The sequence below is a fragment of the Somniosus microcephalus genome, chromosome 7 (genome assembly GCF_052327205.1).
Source record: "Somniosus microcephalus isolate GS21.2 chromosome 7, FLI_Smic_1.0, whole genome shotgun sequence".
In the NCBI taxonomy this organism is placed as follows: Eukaryota; Metazoa; Chordata; class Chondrichthyes; order Squaliformes; family Somniosidae; genus Somniosus; species Somniosus microcephalus.
In genome coordinates this window covers 252,970,801-252,992,523 of record NC_140993.1, presented here as the reverse complement: position 1 = coordinate 252,992,523, position 21,723 = coordinate 252,970,801, and the positions used below count along the sequence as shown (strand labels likewise).

Below are 21,723 nucleotides of genomic sequence, written 5' to 3'. Positions count from 1 at the left end.
GGATCTGTGCTGGGGTCTCAGCTTTTCACCCTATAAATTAATGACTTGGATGAAGGAATAAAGTTATATTTTCAAGTTTGCAGATCATACCAAGTTAGGAGGCACAGTAAGTTGTGTGGATGGGAACAGGAAGTAACAAAGGGACATATGACAGACTAAGTGAGTGGGCAAAACTATGGCAGATGGAGTTTAATGTGGGGAAGTGTGAGTCATCCACTTTGGATCTGAGGAAGACAAATCGGAATATTTTTGTGATGGTAAGAGACTAGGGTAGAAATTGGTATGCGTTGCGTCCACTTTTCGAGTGTAAAATGGATGCAAAGTGCACCAATTTAGCCACGGGACAGCCTGTTCCTAATCTGAGCAGGTGTTGGTCCCATTGTCAAACCCGTATGGCCCATTTTGTAGGCATCCCACGCGGACAACTAAAACAAACATTCAGTCTCCTGAATATAGAACTGTTAAAGGACCCCTTTGGCAAACTGGGCAGCGATGAGCGGGTCAGGCATCGGGCGTCTCTCTCAGAAATTGTCAACAGGATCTGGAACTCCCCAGCAACCAAGCCCAGGTGAAATTTTTGGATTGAAACAGAAGTCAAGCCCGAGGCTCCATAGAGAGGAGTAGGCCGATGTGGGGTAATCTTCTTAGAGTTATTTCTAAACTTAATTGACCAATTTTATGGATAAATATAGTGACTTTTCCCCAAAATGTTGTGATTATTTATGCCTATTATATTCTGCTACAAATGTTATTTTTAGCTGTATGTACTGACCTGAATGAGAAAAGAAAATGTTACTGATAGCAATTTAATTAGTTTTGTTGTCGTTGCTGGTTCTGGATTGCTGGATTTAAAAAAAAAAAAAAGTGTAATTTGATTAGATGGCTTTGCAGTGCTTGCTAATTGATGGTTGGTAGCTTTTCCCATGAATTGTCAATGGAAGTGTTTTTTGTTTGGGTCAATGGGATATTCAAGCCAATCAGCATGGTTAATGTACTAGATAGTTATCTGAGCTAGTCATGATATTGCCTGATTTTTATGTGTTATTGATGTGCAACACTATATAGATGCGATAAATGCAAGCCTTTTAAGTACATAGATAGATATGCACAGTTGCCGAGATAGATGAAATGGCCTTAGTTACAACGTTTTTGATGACTGTTGCATCTTTAGATGGGACCAAGCTACCATTGCTTTACAAGTTGTAGAAGTGGCCACTTAACTTGAAGCTGTTTATTAAATAGATTGTAGTGAGCTACCAGTGACGATTACTCTATAAGGATAATTTTCCAGCTTTGTGCTGGCAGCAAGGTGTCCTGGTTCACGGGCAGCACATGTTGGAAATTCAAGCGCATGTTCTGCACAAATTTTCAAATGATGAAATGAAATGGCCAGAAATTCTGCCCGGATTTCAGAGATGGTTAGCTGGTGGGCCAGGCTTCTACCAACAGCACAAGGGTGGAAATGAAAGAAAGAAGGACTTGCATTTCTATACCGCTTTTCATGACCTCAGGACGTCCCAAAGCGCTTTACAGCCAATTAAGTACTTTTTGAAGTGTAGTCACTGTTGTAATGTAGGAAACGCGGCAGCCAATTTGCACACAGCAAGCTCCCACAAACAGCAATGTTTTAATGACCAGATAATGGGCTGTATTTTGCGACCCCCCACGGGTGCGAACGAGGTGTGCCCGCGCCCGTAGGAGCCGCGCAAGTCCGGGATAAGGCATGCGAAGCGCATGTGCGAAAACCTGGAACTTGCGATCTGTCGACAGATCCTCCGCATCCCCAGGAGATGGGCCTCTGCGGGTATTTGGCCAACTTCCGCCCGGTGAATGCCTGTGAAATTCTTAATGTGTAAGGCCTGCTTTTACCAGCATAAGAGTTTAAAAAAATAGAAAAATAAAATTTTATCGCTTAATTATAGATTAAAAACCCTGTCCAATAAGATAAGTTTATTTTTAGCTCCGTTAAAACATATAATTTTTTTTTCAAAAAGTTAAATTTTTGTTTAAAATATTTAATTAAATGTCATTTTAAATATGTAATTTTTAAAACATTTATTTCAATGAGTTTGTGTATTTTTTAAGTGATCCCCATTCATACTTATGGAGGTTCCGTACATACGCAGCTCCCATAAGTATGAATGGGGATTCGCTTCTTTTATTGGTTGGGCCGGCCCACGTGATCTCAGAGGCGCTTGCGAACCGCCTGCGCCTCTGGGATACGTGGGGCTCTGCCCGCGCGGACCCGGAGAGGCCCAGGATCACAAGCTTCCGTATCTCCTGAACCACCAGGTACATTGGTAGATATTTTACAGGTCGGAGGCATCTGCGGGAAGCCTCCGACCGCAAATGTTGGCCCAATCTGTTTTAGTGATGTTCACTTTTAGGGATAAAATTGGCCAGGACACCAGGGATAACTCTCCTGCTCTTCTTCGAAATAGTGCCATGTGATCTTTTACATCCACCTGAGAGGTCAGACGGAGCCTCGGTTTAACGTCTCATCTGAAAGACGGCACCTCCAACAGTGCAGCACTCCCTCAGTACTGTGCTGGGAGTGTCAGCCTAGATTTTTGTGCTCAAGTCTCTGGAGTGGGACTTGAACCCACGACTCTCTTACTCAAAGGCGAGAGGGCTACCAACTGAGCCACAGCTGACACAAAATGACCCCATATATGCTTCCATGAAGTATACGCTTCTTTGTGGAGTGATACCAAGTGGAACTGTGTTGGAAGGTTAGCTTGGGCATTGAAACCTTACATACTAAAGAAAAATGTATGCATTAAGGATTGTTTGTTTTAAGTGATGTTGCCTGTGTTAGGTACTGATTGGATTAGCTCTTGTTTAAAGTTTGATTTGTCCAAAGGCTATAATACAACAAATGCTGACTTCAAATTCCTGGCTAGAAGTTGCTGAATTGATCTCTACTGACAGTCTGGAAGATTAATAATTTGCAATCTCATAGGAGAAGAATGAGCTCTTGCAATATTATGTTACGTAACTCTCAAATATAACTAAAGAAAATAGTGGGATACTAGGGCTTATTAAAATGTGATAATCATTATTGGATTACTTAGTAATTATTGTATTCCTGATTGGTTACAAGGGAAATCTAAAATTACTGCTGCAATACAGCTGCGTCACAGAACTTAAAGTTTTGTTAAACTCAGGACCTTTCCCAGATTAAAGCTCTTGCAGACCAGACGAGCAGTCATTTATATTAATGCGTAGGTCCACTTAGGGATCATTACACTGCCTCTGAGGTTCAGAGGTCTATGCTAACTTGAGTAAGATCCCATTAAGATATCAACAAGGAGCCTATGATGTGTGTGGTCACTTGACATGAATATTACTTACATCCTCATCTATTTCAGTGAGGTTACAAAGTCGCTTCTGGCTGTTGCCTTTTATTCTCAAAGGACAGTTTTTCGTCTTGCAGTAGAACACTTTTGTAGATCTTAAATGTAATACATTTTAAAAATGTAACCCAGGTATGGCCTAATCAAGATATATATTATATAAATAGGATCCTTTGGGTAATTTCTTGGCCTTTTATTTGAAACAGATTATTTGGGTTGGAGCTAAACTGCATTTGTGTCCGAAATGCCTTTTTCTATCTTTGCAAAGGATTGAAATCAGGTCCTCAGTAATACCAGGCACAATGTCTCATCTCTGGGATTTGATCAGATGTTGTACGGCTACAATCTGAAGAAACGGTTGTAAATTTCAGAGAATTCCATCTTCAGAACAGTCAAAATAAAATGTGACTTAAAAAGAAGTTCACTGATATCCTGAGTATCAGGATGTGATGCAGGTCTGACAGTCAGGAGAAATTCAAATAAAGAACTTTATTGACATCACTAGTCTGCCAACAGGATATGGTCTATTATGACAATGGTTGCTTTGCAGTATGGAATGTGAAGTATTATTTTAGCAATAAGCGTCATCATTGACTAATATTGAAGCAGTTTGTCTCTTTAAATTTTTTAATATATAATATTTATGCCTTTAGTATCCCTATTCTGTTGCTTTGTTACATCCAATCTGTCCTTCAGTCAAGAGGTTGATTATTATGGAATACCAATATGACCATTGCCTTTCTTGTTCTTAATCAGTCAATCGGATGTGTGTTATCCAGAGGAGGTATTCATTCATAGAATCATTGAATCTTACAGCACAGAAGGAGGCCATTCAGCCCATTGTGCCTGTGCCAGCTCTGTGAAAGAGCTAATCTAATTAGTCCCACTCTCCTACGTTTTCCCTGTAGGCATGCAATTTTTCCTTTTTAAGTGTACAGGAAACTTTTTTTTATCCGGCACGGACGGGACCGACGTGGTGCCGGTTCATCAAAAATTCCGGATAACCGAACACTATAGTAAAAAATACGGAGAGCTGACAGCTCCGTATAAAGCAACAAACCCAAGTGTAGAACAATGGCCACAAGTTCCAAGCGTCTCTGTAGCTTAGCAACAGCTGCAGCCACACCCTTGCACAGCAACAGATGGAGGAACGCAAGTACAATATGAAGTAAAACCTACTCCTGAATTTTGCCGGTTAACCGAGATTTCCGGTTATTTAGGTGCTGGTAAATCTAAAGTTTCCTGTATATCATTCACTAACAACTTGGTAGAGAACAACATCAAAGTAAATGATTTACATGGTCCTGTGTTTCCATACAGGTACATCTATATGGAATTTGCAATAATAGATATAAACTGCTAGCGTAAACTCAATGTATGATAACGATATTAAGCAGAGTACTTAAGAGTCATTTTCTCATATTCTCAGAGATTAGGGTCCTCAGTTACCATGTAATGCTTAATCCACTGGTTTGCATTAGAATTGGCACTGGTATACTTGAATTTTAATGTCAAATTTTGTTTGATTACGCTCCTCTGAAGCACCTTGGGACTTTTTACTACATTAAAGGCACTACATAAATGCAAGTTGTTGTACATCCCAGCTGTAATTTGAAACTTGGTCTATAGTACAGGAGAGCAGCAATCTACTATTTAGAGCTGAACCACTTTGCTTAATATCGTTATCGTACATTGAGTTTACGCTAGCCGTTTATATCTATTATTATCGCAAGTCCCATATAGATGTACCTGTATGGAAACACAGGACCTTGTAAACCATTTACTTTGATGTTGTCACTTACCAAATTGCTAATGCATGCTGAGGTGGATCATCCTATTAAAGTAAGGTCCAAACCACACAAACCATTACCATACCACGGGACAAGATTTCCTCTGTTACATTATGTGTAATGAACTTGTAAACTCATCTATAAAGAATGGGTTTACGATTTTGTTATGCAGAGTGCACAGTGGAAATCTTTCCAAGTGCCTACAAAGAATTTGAAATGCTCACCCAACCCATTTCTTACGGCCTTTGTCTCCCTACATCTACTTGTAGCAGCATGGAATCATGTCCATGTGCTCTGCTCAATTATTGTCAGCAATAAGGAGATGCTGAAGATTTCTATCACTACATTACCAAAGACATCGGTGCAGTTAATGGCTTGGAGTTTCCGTTTGATTGAGTTGGTTTTTTTCGGCGCAATTCCCCTGATATCACCGCAAAGATCGCAGAATTTTAAGTACAATTTGCGTCAGCACAACTCGAGTTTCTGCGATCTTTTGCGCTAGTTTTAAAAACACTGCGCGAGAAGCAGCCCCGCCCACAAAACTGGCCACACCCCCAGGGTGAATTAATCACCATGGCGCGTTTCCGCTAATTGCACTCGTTTGCAGGGCCTTCGAGGAGGCTCTTAAAATTAAGCTGGAACTTTTGAGCAGAAGGACACTACATAATAGGTATGTTTTGAAAGGTTATGAATTTTTTTTTAAATTTACTAAGGAAGTGACTACTGTACCCCAATCTAGCTAGAAAATATTTTTGTATATTTTTTAAAAGTTATTTTCATTAATTTAAAATCGGGTTACTCACAGGTGGTGGATTGACACTGTGATTTAAAATGCTTATTTTTTTGTGATAAACCCCTTTTCAGCTGTATTAATCAAACTGCACCAAATTACCACTCTTAAATATAGCGAGGAATATTTTTTAAAGCAACATTTTTTTTTAAAAATTACGTTTTAAAACGCTGTCCGATTGCACTGGTTCATAGCAAATTTTGCGTTTGGTGATATGCAAATGAGTTTGAGCGGAAACTTGAGGGGGAAAAAAAACATTTTTCAAAATGCTATTTTTGGCTCAATTTGTGCCGGAATTGCTGATTGCACCCAAAGCGGAAACTCTACCCCAATACCTTTAATTATGGTGTTAAACATTAGAGTAGTATTACGGCAAAAGCTCAGAACAAACTAGCTGATTGCCAGTTTTGAAGTTCTCTTAAGTATAGGGGAATTATCAATGTGTTTTGTTGAATATACTTGAAAGTAAGATGTGACTTATGGTGGGTTTTACTTTGCTGCAATTACATTGTCCATCTGGTGAATTTGAAACTTGTAACATTTTTGTGAGATGCGTGTAAGTAGTATTGCCTTCTTATGAGTGACTGTACAATGCACTTTCAGCAATCTTTCTCCACAGAGTTCTTTTTTAACATCGCCCACTATAAAATGCAAATATATGCGACAAGGTACTGAATCAGATTATTTTTTCATTCACCTCTCTGTCCCAAAGGAAGCAACTGGATTGATTTATATCCTGCAGTTAAATGTGATCCTTGTGTAAAATGAAAATTTATTTTCATGTTTAAACAACTTTGAAAGTTTTCAAAGCTAACTTCAAGCATGTTTCACTGATATATATGTGGTATGTAGATGTAACCTACTGGAACGGTAAAACTTTATAACTAAATACAGCTACTCTAATTATAAATTGAATTTGACAGGCATGTTATGTTGTAACCTGGTCCATTTTAAAATGATGCTGGCTGACAACCCCATACTGCTTTCAGAGCCCAGGAACATGTGGAAAAAATTGTTCTTTTACATTTCGCAGCTTGTCACTTCCTCTCCAGGGCAACCTTTGACCTCCCAAAGAGATCCTATCACCCACAAGGGAAGTATTCCCACTGGTGTAAAGGAAGCAGAGAAAGGTTTTCATGTTGGTGAGGGAGGGGAGCAAAGCAAACACAAAGAAAAAGCGAAAGAAAAAAAGGAAAAGATCTTAAAGTGCTTCCATCAGGTTGGACATCTGATTTTATTTTGTTGCCGTAGTATCACTACATTCCTTTGGACTCCAAAGGGCATGAAAATGAAATGTGATTAAATTAGCACAGTTTCCCCTTTTTCTTATTCTATTAGAAACCAGCAACAAGGAATGGTTTTCACATGGATGGGGAAGAAAAAGTGAATTTGAACCTTAAAGGTATTGCCAAATGAATTGTATGCCATGGATGTGTTGACATAGTAATTCTTGTATACAGTATTCTAAATCTGTCAACTTCATTTTTTATCTATTAGGGATAAAACAAAAACATATTTAAAACCACTTTTAACTAATAAACAGTGAAAATTCAAAACAGTTTTCTGTCTGCACATGTTTTAGCCACTCAAGGCAACTGAATAATTTCATCCCTGCTAAGGAAACATTTTGTTTGGCCAGATGTTTACAGCTGAAGTGAGAATCACCTACTGCAAAACATGTAGCACAATTTGCTATTTCTGCAGCATACAAAACGACAGTAAATTGATTTATTGTAAGAGCATGCATCAATTTGCATTTTAGAAAGTCTTCCATTGCAATTAAAATTACGCAAGAAATCGTGTGACAGAAAATTCTCACTAATCATCACTGTGAATTCCTGGCAAATGAGTATTCCTGATGTGTGAATCCAATTTTGTGGCAAACGACTTATTCAGCTAACAGGATTTAATTTTTTGCCTCACCACATTGATCTTTACAACACAGTAATGTTCTCAAACACTTCACTATTTCACACTAAGGGGATTCAAGGGGATTGTGGCTTAATACTTCTTACAATTATATTTCCCCCCCATAACAACTGGCTACTCAAAGGTTTGATTGATTCAATAGGAATTGTAAATCGTGTCAGAAATCTTGTGTTAATGCCATTAGTTCTTGCATAAAACTAACACCTATGGTAACATTTAGCGAGGTTGCTTTGATAATATAGACAGTGATTCTTGCAGTCTGGAATGTGACTCTATCCTAACACTTTTAGTATGCTGCAACTCAAGTCTCTGTTTCCCATACATTTGAAAGGAGAGGGGAGTTTTCTTTTAGAAATGTACTTATAGCTGTTTATAATGACTGCTTTCTAATGTGAAGACTCCAACATGCCTATAAGGTCATGAACAAAATGAAATTCTAGTTTCTCCAAGCACAGCTACAATCGGTGCTTACTGTTTTTATTCAGCTAAGAGGGCCAGTGTCAGACTTTGGAGGGATGAGTAGAGAGAGAACTAATCATGACTGGATTTCATTCTATTCTAGAATCCTAAAGAGCCACCAAAGATCCAGTCTGCATTTTTCATCAGGCCTTTTTTTTTCCCCCCCCCATTTTCCCATTTCTAGATTTGGCCCTTGGCATGTACCGTATACCTGCTTAGAGGACAGACAGATGATTTACTCCAATTTCTCTGCTTTTGTTGCTCTGTCATGCCAGTCAGCAGTCTGGGCTAACGCTTCTAATTCTGCCCTTTCTCTGTGGGGTTGCACTTGGCTTCTGCACATCATTTCCCCAGGAAGACACACTGCACCTGTTGAGATCAGAAAGTCAAGGTATGGGGAAATTGCAGGTTTGAACCTGCATTATACCATTCCATGACTTGGTGTGTTAGACCTCCATGCCATTGGGTCCCTCTTAATAATAATGTGCCCAATAAGACAGAATTTTTTTAGGAGCAATAAATATATTTGGAGGACAGAAACAGTATGGTTTCATTTAAAAATTATATTTAAAAGATTTGTCCATGTATTTATTAGAGTGATAATACTATGAATGATCACTATTGCATTCATAATGAATGCTGTTTAGTACTATTATCTGTATCCTATCAATTATTTCAGAATGGGAACAAATGTTTTCTTCTATTGCAATCCTTGCTATATTCATGCCTTGCAGGACTGTTTTTGCAGACTATCCAACCTGTGTTCAGATAAATGAATAAGAATTACAAATTTAAAAAACACATTTTTGTAAGTGAGTTGCTCGGGTTGAAAAGTCAAAGATCTCTAGTACTTTACAACAGAAATTGTAGCTTGAGTTTAAAACAATGTCGTGCAGCAACTACCCACACAAGAGCTTTCTGTTTCCTCTTAAATCAAATGAGAAACAGATCCTTGTTATTTGCAGCATGCTGATTGTGTGATGACATTCCCAGCACACTGCAGGGATGTCCAAAGAATGTTCCAGACAGTGTGAATTTAAACAAACCTTATTAATGAAATCAGCTTGTAAATATATGCAACCAAATGATGACTAAATAGGAGCCAGGATTATTGTGGTAGTGTTAACATCTCATCGACATAATATTTCTACACTATGCATAGTTGTAAACTTTTATCGTACTCCTCTATTTTGATCTGATGAGGGTCTGAATCCCTCTTTTTTTTTGTCTGTTATTTTTCTCTCTTTCCCCCACTCTTCCCTGGCCATGCATCAGACGCAGACAGGTGTGTGGCCTGCTCTCAAACCTCTGCCAATGCTACCGAGAACTGCTAATGATTTTCCAATTTCCACTTGGCACTTACCCACAGCAATATGGCTCAGACCGAGGAAGTGCATTTTATTGCATTGGTGAGGACAATTGTGCCAACTTACTCATGAGTGATCAGGCCTTCCTCACTCCTGGAATAAACTGACAGTTGGACATCCTCTGTTTATAATTTTAACCTCTTGCAGTTTGCCGAAAAGTCCCAATAAATGTAAAAACGTTCTTACAGCAAAGGTATTTTCCATTGTAAGTTTGTGAGCTACAAAAAATACTCCCCTTAATAGTGCACCATTAGAAATATTCAGCTAACAAAATTTAAACAGTTGTTGATGACAGAATTGTTATTTCAGTTTGTACTCATTGGTCAGACGAGACCGATACTCTATCTGAAAAATGGATTTAGTTATTAAGTCCGTTTCTCCCATTTTCTCCCTCCTCTCCTGAAGGCACTGACTCATGTTGGCCTATGGCGGGTGTTGACAGTCCTGCTCTACTTGGCCCAAATGGCCATTCTTCACATGTGAGCCTAGGCAGTGAGCGTCAGCAGACCACGGAGGCATCCACATACACTCTTTCTAGCAGATGCCACAGAATAGGGATCAGAATTGTGAATCTTGGCTAATTCTCTTCCTTGCCTTAGCTCGTATCTCAGCTCAGATCAGCCAACTCGGCAAAGGCAATAGATCAATCCTTGGATGTACTACTCATAAACACACGGTGCAGTATATTTACCCTTTGAGATGTGGGAGAGCTTTTTATTTTTTTTTAGCAGCCGCTAATTACATAGAATATACAGCACAGGAGCAGGCCATTTGTGCTCCACACGAGTCTCCTCCCATTCCATCTGTCTCATCTCCGCCTTTCAGCATATCTTTCTATTCCCTTTTCTCTTATGTACTCATCTAGTTTCCTTTTGAAAGGATCTAAGCTATTTGCCTCAACCACTTCCTGTGGTCCACACTCTAACCACTCTCTGAGTAAAGACATTTCTTCTTATTTCCCTATGGAATTATTAGTAACTATCTTGTATTTATGGCCCCTAGTTTTCTCTCCACATCTACCCTGTCCAACCCATTCATAATTTTGAAGACCTCTATCTGGTCACCTCTCAGTCTTCTCTTTTCTAGAGAAAAGAACCCCAGCTTGTTCAATCTAGCACCTCACTGATTATTAGATGCCGTAGGGTTCTGATGAAGGGTCATGGACCTGCTGCGTTAACCCTACCTTCCCCTCTCCACAAATGCGTCCATGTGTCCGGACCTGCTTAAGCGTTTTTGGCATTTCCTGTTGTGATTTCCGAATTTCCAGCACCCACACTATTTTTGTGTTTTGTTAGATTCCATTTATCAGGCTTGTGTTTTTTCTGTTTTTGTTGGCTGTTTACTAACTGAAGACTTTGTGTCGCGGAAGAAAATGCGCAGCAAAGTTGCACCATCACGCAAAGTTGAGGTCTTTGGCAAGTAGGAAAACGCCACAGATAACTAAGTTTAAACTTATGGCTTGTGAATACTGTGTGTGAAATGTGATATTCATTTACCATTACACAAAGTATGTGGATGTTAACCTAAGTGCTTTAGGTGTCTTGCTGATTGTTCGCCTTTATTCAGAGTAGCTGATTATAGTAGATATATTTGAATCCCGAAGCGAAAGAAAAATTATATCGGTTTAGAATTTTCCATATTTATTATATTGCTGTGACTGGCTGCAAAAGAAATTTCTTGTATTGCAATTTTTGCATGTATCAAGCAAAGGTTTACTTAATTAGAACCTCCAGGCAATGAAGAATTCTTTTTTACATTCTGTGGGTCTTAATATGCTAAATAATGCAAAGCTTCAACTCTTCAAGCATGAGACACACATCTGGTGGCTTAACATTTAAATTACAGAAAAAACACTTTGGTAGTAATTTTCTAGCAAGAGAAGAATGGAAGTTGTATTACAACTAAATTTAATTTCTTTTTAGATTTTTCATCTCGTCTAATTGCGAGTGTTTGACTGATTTTCCTTATATGTTTTATTCAGATCTTGGTGCAAATTATATTGAACTTCAATTTGAGTAGCTCCTCACTGTTGTTGCAGTAGAGAAATTATTGTTATTGCGTTTTATTTAGCAAATTATTACAAGATATTTGGAGAGTAGGAGTTGAAATGAATTCAGCCAGCCACTGTTGCAGCATTGGGTAATATTATTGAATCTTGAGCAGAGGGAAGAAGAAAAGGAATCCAACTGCCTTGGAAAGAAATTGGACTGACTTTGTGTGTTTTTTAAAAATGCTTGAGAAAAAATAGAAATGTATTAAAGAAATATAAAAATACTCAAATATATAGAATTCAGTTTGTAATCTCCTATACTTTAACGCATAATCGGTGCATAAAAATAATGTGGGTTCAGACCTTTTAACTTAAAAAGCATGTGACAACAAGAGGGCTGGCTGTTCTTTCTGTGTACAATATGGATGAATGAAGTATTAATAATCGCAAGCTGAACTACAAATACCTGTGCAAACGACAAAGCAGCAAGACTTGTTATTTCAGTCGCAGTGCACTGTCTGTTCAAAGCCAATGCGTATGAAGTAAAACTTAGCACAAAAGCAGCAATTGCTTTGCTTGTTAGTGTATATCGCTTTAAAATGTTTCAAATGGGATGCAACATCCTCCAGTTTAAGTTTTATTACTGTAAAGTTCTAGACTGGTGGGAATGCTTTCATTTGAAAAGCTGTAACATGAGACCAAAGTGCAGTCGCTCTGAACATTCATTACAGGTCCTATCAAACCATAATACTATTAACTATTCATTTCAGCTTGTAGGTCAAGAGATACATTTAGAAACACTGTAAGTGAATAACTAATTATTGTTTGATCCATTGGTTTGGAGTGTATCCTTCCCCTGATCAATAAAGAACAGTAGAAAATAATGGGGAAAGATTTCCTCTGTGTGTAACAAAATCACAAGCCCATTCATAAAGAATTAATTTTGATGTTACCATTACAGACTGAGCAGATTTGCCCTTAATAAGAGAAAATTGTCTCTCGGGGTCTAAAATAAAATATGGTGAGATTTCTTCACTTAGCTCCTTTGTATTTGTTTGATTAACACACTATGTTACGTCTCTGGGCACTACATTTGCTCCATAGCTTTCAAAACACAAATATTTCATGGTTGCAAATGCTGTAAAATAGCATTAAAGAAATCTGTGCACTGGCCCATTTTTTTAATTATTTACAATAACCCCAGAAATAAACTCAATGAAAATGTGATAGCATTTTATTGATACAGCGCTCCCGATGTAATCATTCCGCGTCTTGACTTTTACCTGGAGGATTTTGCAAATATTAAACATATTACAGAACTATGGGGGGAGATTTCCTCTGGTTGCTATTTCCAGTGAAATCATCAATATTTTCGAAAATCATCTGTGTGTATGATTCTGTTAGAATACCAAACAGAGGAAATCTTCACAGCTGCATTCACAGTGTCACTACACACAGTGACCAGAAGAATTCTTACTCCCTCAGTGTAGTGCCTGTTTCAGCAGAAGTGGCTGACAATCTGGTAACATCAGAACATAACGAATAAGAAAATGACCACTTAGCCCATTCAACTCACTCTGATAGGAACTTTATTCACCTTTGCTTTCCTCTCGTGCTGTCATATCATCTATTCTCACCATTGTGCTTTCATTCCTTTTTAAGCACCTTAAGCCACTTTGGTTTGCCCATTACATTCTGGTCTTTTTCACCCTTTAATCCTTTCTGAGACCAATACTGGCCCCACTGTTTTATAAATGTGTTATAACCCAAAAGAGAAAAGGCCATTGAGAAAATTTGCCAGATATATTTCTTCAGTACCGTGTCCTTTCACTCTGCTCCATTCTAAATGGGCCTCGTCATAACAATTTGATCAGTTGCAATGGAAAATTTGTGATTAGCAGAGTAATACATAACATGACTTAACTGTGTTTTTGCTTCTTTATTTTATATTGCAGCTCAGGATTCTTGTGGAATTGACACTGACTGTGAGGAGAAATTTGATGAGCTGATCACAGCGAATGGTGAGAGTGGAATGTACTTCAAGGTGAGAGTGCTGTCTTGAATACTTGACGCTGTATCACTGCACATGCCTGCAATTGTTAGCTAAGATTTGTCAAAATATATATCACACTCAAAGGTATTTGCTGTCTTCAAAGCTGAATTTGAAGTGTTTGACAAGCCAAAATGAGTGACATTTTGTGAAATCAGCAATGCTAGCCAACCCTTTATTCTTGAGAACACACCTTCTCCTAAGCTGTAAGAAGACTTAGATGAAATGAATCAAAGTCGGTAGTTAACCTGCCAACCTTTGAAGTGGTAAATCATATTTTTTTCTTACTGTATTGGCGCTTTGTTTCCTCAAAATATTTTTCTGTAAACGTTGAGATTTTGGCAAAAGGTATGTCACCACTGTGTTAAAGGAGACAGACCATTCAATGTTAAAAACAAATGAATAGCCAACCGATCTACCTCCTGAGGGTGTCTTTTAAATAAACAACTTTCATTTCCCCCCCCCTCTTTTCCTGCCAAGTTTTTCCCCTTCCCATCTCTTTAGGCTGTTGCTCATTCCTGGGGTACAGTACACTCGCTGCCTGATGCACTTCAGTAACACACACATAGAAACATAGAAGATAGGAGCAGGAGTAGGCCATTCGGCCCCTCGAGCCTGTTCCGCCATTCAATGAGATCATGGCTGATCATCCAAACTCAGTACCCTGTCCCTGCCTTCTCCCCATATCCCTTGATCCCTTTAGTCTTGAGAAATATATCTAACTCCTTCTTGAATATATTTAATGAATTGGCTTCAACTGCATTCTGTGGTAGAGAATTCCACAGGTTCACCACTCTCTGGGTGAAGAAATTCCTCCTCATCTCTGTCCTAAATGGCTTACCCCTTATCCTTAGACTGTGACCCTTGGTTCTGGACTCCCCCGCCATTGGGAACATCTTTCCTGCATCTAGTCTGTCTAGTCCTGTTAGAATTTTATAAGTTTCGATGAGATCCCCTCTCATTCTTCTAAACTCCAGCGAATATAAGCCCAATCGACCCAATCTCTCCTCATACGTCATTCCTGCCATCCCAGGTATCAGTCTGTTGAATCTTCGCTGCACTCCCTCCATGGCAAGAACATCCTCAGATAAGGCAACCAAAACTGCACACAATACTCAAGGTGTGGTCTCACCAAGGCCCTGTACAACTGCAGCAAGACATCCTTGTTCCTGTACTCAAACCCTCTCGCTGTGAAAGCCAACATACCATTTGCCTTCTTAACCGCCTGCTGCACCTGCATGCTTACCTTCAGCAACTGGTGCACAAGGACACCCAGGTCTCGTTGCACTTCCCCTTCTCCCAATCTATTGCCGTTCAGCTAATAATCTGCCTTCCTGTTTTTGCCACCAAAGTGGATAACCTCGCATTTATCCACATTATACTGCATCTGCCCAATCATCCAACCTGTCCAAATCATACTGGAGTTTCTCTGCATCCTCCTCACAGCACACACGCCCACCCAGCTTTGTGTCGTCTGCAAACTTGGAGATATTACATCTAGTTCCCTCGTCTAGATCATTAATATATATTGTGAATAGCTGGGGTCCTAGGATCGATCCCTGCGGTACCTCACTAGTCACTGCCTGCCACTCGGAAAAAGACCCGTTTATTCCAACTCTTTGTTTCCTGTCTGCCAACCAGTTCTCTATCCAAGTCAGTACCTTGCCCCCAATCCCATGTGCCTTAATTTTACACGTTAATCTCTTCTGTGGGACCTTATCGAAAGCCTTCTGAAAGTCCAAATACACCACATCCACTGATTCTCCCTTATCTATTCTACCAGTTATATCCTCAAAAAGTTCCAGCAGATTAGTCAAGTACGATTTACCTTTTGTAAATCCATGTTGACTTTGTCCGATCCTGTCACTGTTTTCCAAGTGCTCTGCTATTACATCTTTTAAAATGGACTCTAGCATTTTCCCCACTACCGATGTCAGGCTTACCGGTCTATAATTTCCCGTTTTCTCTTTACCACCTTTTTTGAATAGTGGGGTAACATTAGCTACCCTCCAATCCATGGGAACTGTTCCAGAGTCTAGAGAATTTTGGAAGATGACCAGCAATGCATCTACTATTTCTAGGGCCACTTCCTTAAGTACCCTAGGATGTAGATTATCAGGCCCTGGGAATTTATCGGCCTTTAATTCCGTCAATTTCCCGAACACCATTTCCCTACAAATACTGATTTCATTCAGTTCCTCCCTTTCATTAGACCCTATGTTCCCTGACATCTCTGGGAGGTTATTTGTGTCCTACTTTGTGAAGACAGAACCAAAGTATGTATTAATTGGTCTGCCATTTCTTTGTTCCCAATTATAAATTACCCTGATTCTGACTGCAAAGGACTTCACCAATCTTTTTCTCTTCACATATCTATAGAAGCTTTTACAGTCAGTTTTTATATTCCCTGCAAGCTTACTCTCATACTCTATTTTCCCCCTCTTAATTAATCCCTTTGTCCTCCTTTGCTGAATCCTAAACTGCTCCCAATCCTTAGGTTTGCTGCTTTTTCTGGCCAATTTATATGTCCTTGGATCTTATGCTATCCCTAATATCTCTTGTTAGCCATGGTTGAGTCACCTTTTTTGTTTTATTTTTATGCCAAACAGGGATGAACAAATTCTGTAGTTCATCCATGCGATCTTTAAATGTTTGCCATTGCCTATCCACTGTCAACCCTTTAAGTAACATTCCCCAATCCATCCTATCCAACTCGCGCCTCATACCATCGTAGTTTCCTTTATTTAAATTCAGGACCCTAGTCTCTGAGTCAAATACTTCACTCTCCATCTTAATGAAGAATTCGATCATACTATGATCGCTCCGCCCCAAGGGGCCTCGCACAACAAGATTGCTAATTATTCCTTTCTCGTTACGTAATACCCAGTCTAAGATGGCCTGATCTCTAGTTGGTTCCTCGACATATTGGTCCAGGAAACCATCCCGTATACACTCCAGGAATTCCTCCTCCACAGTATTGTTACTAATTTGGTTAGCCCAATCTATATGTAGATTAAAGTCACCCATGATAACTGCTGTGCCCTTATTGCATGCATCTCTAATTTCCCGTTTAATGCCATCCCCAACCTCCGCATTACTGTTTGGGGGTCTGTATACAACTCCCACTAATGTTTTCTGCCCCTTGGGTATTTCTCAGCTCTACCCATACAGATTCCACATCATCAGAGCTAATATCCTTCCTTACAATTGTGTTAATCTCCCCTTTAACCAGCAATGCTACCCCACCTCCTTTTCCTTTTTGCCTGTCTTTCCTGAATATTGAATACCCCTGGATGTTGAGTTCCCAGCCTTGGTCACCCTGGAGCCATGTTTCTGTAATCCCAATCATATCATATCCGTTTACATCTATTTGCGCAGCTAATTCATCCACCTTATTACGAATGCTCCTTGCATAAAGACACAAAGGCCTAGAAATTCAGTGGCCTGCGCCACCAGTTTGCGCCCAAAGAGGCCACTCAGAGGCTTTAGCGCCACTGGCCACAACCACCGCGATATTTAGCGGGGCGCTAATGGCGGCGTTAGCCTGTAGCGTTGCACTGCCACCGATGACGTCATCGGTGTGCGCAGCGCCCTGCTACCGCCCCGAACGCCATATTAGGTCGCGCCCGCCTCTTCCGCGCCCGCCGCAAATAGCGACCGGTACACAGGGGCCAACCTGTGGCGGTAGTGGCGCTAGTTAAGGTGGAGGTGCGGCCGGCCGCTTTTTCGGCGGCCGCCTGCCCGCACCTCCGTCCCCGGCCTCCTACACCACCCCCCCCCGCGGCATTGCCGGCTGTTTCCCGAGAGCCCGGCACTTCTCCTTGGTGCCGGGCTCATTTGCCGGCACTCGCGAGCGGGGATCACGCTGTTGCAGGCACCTCCCCCTTAACAGTGGGAGGAAGGCCTGCAGTACCGCAGCGTGCCGTGCCGCAGCGGGTGGCGCTGCGGCCCTTTGCGCGCCGATATTCAGTTTCAGCGCCCCAAGCGGGGCGCGGGAAGCCTCGTTTAGCGGCCCGCTTCCATTTGGGGCGCAGAAACTGAATATCCCGATGGCGCAAGTGGCTCCGCGCGCAGCGGTAATTCCAGCGCCCAGGCGAGCTTGGCGCCCCAAACTGAATTTTTAGCCCAAAGCCTTCAGGCTTGTTTTTTTAACACTCTTAGACCTTTTGGAATTATTATTTACTGTGGCCATGTTTGTTTTAAACCCTTGATTTCTCTGACTGCCACTTTTGCTTTTCTCCTCCCTGTCTTTTGCTTCTATCCTTGTTTCCCTTTCCTCTGTCTCCCTGCACAGGTTCCCAACCCCCTTCCATTTTAGTTTAAACCCTCCCTCAAGCACCCATTCTTCATATTTGATAGACAGTGGATTTTGTCAGGCTTTCCAATCATAAAGTTATTTCAACTGAACTCGATCCTACTTTTCATTAGGCCTTGATTTTAACTCCCTGATCTGACTGGCTCCAATTTTAATTAGCAGGCAGAAAGGATACCCACCCACCACAAGCCGGCGGGGTCCTCTTTAAATATGCAGGTCGGGTTCCAATTACATCATTGGGCCCCGATCTGCCATTTTAACTTGAGGACTGAGCGGAGGCTTCTTCACCAGGCCAAACCTGCCGGGAACAGCAGCCAGGACCAGAAGAGCTAAGTTAAAAAAAATATTTAAGCTTCCTTGTAGACCTGGAGGAGTAGGATTGCTTCTCCGGGCACCACAAGGAAACCTTGAGCCCTCTGATGGACTTACCTTGTGCTGGGAACTATTCCCGTGGCCTCCTGCCCTCCGTCTAGGCAGTAATTCCTGCCAGGTTCGCGAGGGAGTCCGATCTTGCAAATGTAAATGAGGCCCGGGAGCTTAACTCTCTGGGCCTCAACATGTGAGCTTGTCACTCGCATCGCACCCCCGCCCCCTCCCCAATACCAATCTCACCCTGAGTTTAAATCGAGGCTTATTTAATGTACTTTTTTCCTATTTATTTCAATAGAAAGTCCTCTCTGGCTGAACATGCACAAATGTAAGAATTGCTTTTTAATGCACTCCACAACCAGACTCTCTGAAGGATCCTAAATTAAGATGTACGCCTACTTCAGAATGGCCATAATATGTTGCCAACATGTCCTGATAATCCAACCCACAAAGTCCAAGCAATTTAGATTCGATTTGTGCTTTTATGGGTAAATATTGGAAGGCTGGTTGATTTAAAATTGATCACGGAAGATCAGAAGCACTGTGAAATGGGCCTGTGGCCTTCCATACCCGATTCTCTAATCCACATTTGCATCATATAAAATGCTATACTTTGAGTGCAGCCTCACAAAATTAGCCCTATTTTTTTTTTGCCTGCTGGCTTGTACTTGTTGAGTTTCTTGGGCCTGGAGAGAGCTGTTCATAATACCGTTGCTTCAATGGTGGCTAAATCTTAGTTCAGAACATCAAAATCTGCTGGGATTCGCAGCTTAAGATACGTGCAAATTAAGGTGAACGTTCATTTAAACTTTATAGCCTAGAAATGACTGTTAGCAATGTTAGCAGATGAGTGTTTAACTTGCTCATATCACACTCCTCAGATTGTTATTTTAATATAAGCGTTAACCCATTTAGTTTACCTTTTTCTGACTTTGGCTCCCTTGCACTTCCAACTCACTATGCCTATCAGTTGCTTCCTGTTTGTCTGTATATCTCTCTCTTTATGTCTTGGTTTCTGTTTCTTTCTGTAAAACTCCCACGATTTTCTATGCTGCCTTCTCTATATATGTTTCTTCCTTCTTCCGCTACTTCTCTACCTCTGCTTTTAATGCCCTTTCCCATGAACACCTGCAACAACAATGACAACTTGTATTTATATTGCGCCTTTAACATAGTAAAATGGCCCAAGGCGCTTCACAGGAGCGTTATCAAACAAAATTTGACACCAAGCCACATAAGGAGATACTAGGGCAGATGGAGGTAGGTTTTAAGGAACTTCTTAAAGGAGAAAAGAGTGGATGAGAGGCGGAGAGGTTTAGGGAGGAAATTTCAGAGCTTAGGGCCTTGGCAGCTGAAGGCACGGCCGCCAATGGTGGAGCGATTAAAATCGGGGATGCTCAAGAGGCCAGAATTGGAGGAGCGCAGAGATCTCGGAGGGTTGTAGGGCTGGAAAAGATTATAGAGATAAGGAGAGATGAGGCCATGGAGGGATTTGAAAACAAGGATGAGAATTTTAAAATAGAGTCAAACAACTCATGGCTCCTATTTACTGATTGGCTCTGAAATGATCTGTGGTCTCCCTGGCTATGCACAAGAGAGGTTTGGGGCAGGGAGACCAGGCACAGAGAGAACAGGGAGGTTGAAGGCTAATTGGGTGCCCAACGACTGGGCTGTGAGGGAGGGGAAAGACCAGGGACTGGGAATAGTGAGCGAGAGCTGGGGCGGGAACATGCATTCTGTGCCTGGTAATCACATGCCCAATAATCCACTAAAAGTCAAATAAAAAGGAAGGAAGGTGCAAATGCTGAAAATTTGAAGCACACAGCAGGTCAGTCAGCAGCTGCTGAGAGAAAAGCATCGGTTGGATATGCAGACAGTGAAGGGCACAATATTTAATATGGTGACACAATATTTTGGGCAGGGTAAGACCATTTATTCATCTGTCCCATCCTTTACTTTATATCTGTCTACCTACCTACTTACCTACCTACCTACCTGTTAATCTATTTGTCTGTCTGTCTGTCTCTATCTATCTACCTATTTATCTATTAAAAATCTTACATCTGCATGCACTTTCTGTTAATGTTTTCCATTATAAATTCCTATATCCACATTAATGATGGAAACTGCCTATATAAACAGTCATCCTATGGAAACTTGTCATGCTGTAAGCTCTCCCATAGAGGTGCTACAGCTAATGATGACACTTGATAGTCCCATGTGCAACTGTAAGTGATCAACAACTTTCTTCTTAAAAATCTTGGATCTCCATGCAATTCCTCTCTGCACATCTTGACTTCCTATTGTTATGTTTTTGTCACATTTTTTGGACCTTTTCCCATTCCAGACTCCTATGTCCCATGTATAATGCGTTCTACTTTATGTAAATTTGTCACTATGACTGCACAATCTGACTGGCACAAATCACTCAAAATACTTTCTGAAAATTCTTTTCATCCACTATTTTTTCCTCAGTATCTGAAATTTCTAATATTCAAAATAAAGTTTGAAACAAAATCTAAAAAAATCCAAAATGACATATTCCACGGCAACATAATAAAATGTATCCATTGAATTGCCTTTTGCATTTTTAATGCTTTCATTAAATGTTTTACTTGATTGCCTGAGAATCTCCCAAAAGCCTGGGCATGAACTTGATATTTTTGGCCAGAGCTGTGTCCCTGTGAACTGGATTTAGATTATGCAGTCTGAATATTTACTGTGTATCCATTTACCTAGGATGCAACAGCACCATTCAGACAATTGCATCGATGGAATATTTTTCCTTAGCACTTACCGATCAGTTGCTTTGCTTCAAATAATCTGAAAACAAAGGGACAATTTTCAAAAGCTTTAGTGAGGCATCGGGCTTGATTTTAATAGCCCTGAGGAGGCAGTTTTGGAGGTAAAATCGGAAAAAGTGGCTTCAGATTGCCAACCCGCCTCCATCCCGCCCCCACCCGATTTTCGTGAGTGTCGGGTCAGCCGCTCCCAAACTGACCCGACTGGAACCGGTGGAACTGGTAGTTAAGGCAGTTAAGAGCCTGTTCACTGCCTTGATAATCCTATTTTCATAGTGGTTTCCCATTTTCGTGCTTCTTGCCCCTGTTTCCCATTTTGTCAGAAACAGGCCAGGTTCAAGGAGCTGAGTTGCTGGAGGACATGATTTGTATTCATTGGTACAGCACTTTAAAAGCACCCCAGAAACATGACTGAATGTCAGGAGATTGCTGCGACCTCCGCCGAGGGCTCTCCATTGCTGTCGCTGTCTCCACCATCTGCTAATGCTCACTTGTGCACTGTGATAG

At 40.7% G+C, this 21,723-nt stretch overlaps 1 protein-coding gene across 1 annotated transcript in view; it reads left to right on the top strand.

Moving 5' to 3' along the window:
* ofcc1 (orofacial cleft 1 candidate 1) overlaps positions 1 to 21,723 on the top strand; it is a 398,354-nt gene that overhangs the window by 196,771 nt on the left and 179,860 nt on the right. Inside the window, exons 14-16 of the mRNA XM_085993614.1 lie at positions 6,970 to 7,155; positions 7,275 to 7,338; positions 13,637 to 13,725. Coding sequence (XP_085849740.1) covers positions 6,970 to 7,155; positions 7,275 to 7,338; positions 13,637 to 13,725 — 339 coding nt within the window. The remainder of the gene's footprint in view (positions 1 to 6,969; positions 7,156 to 7,274; positions 7,339 to 13,636; positions 13,726 to 21,723) is intronic.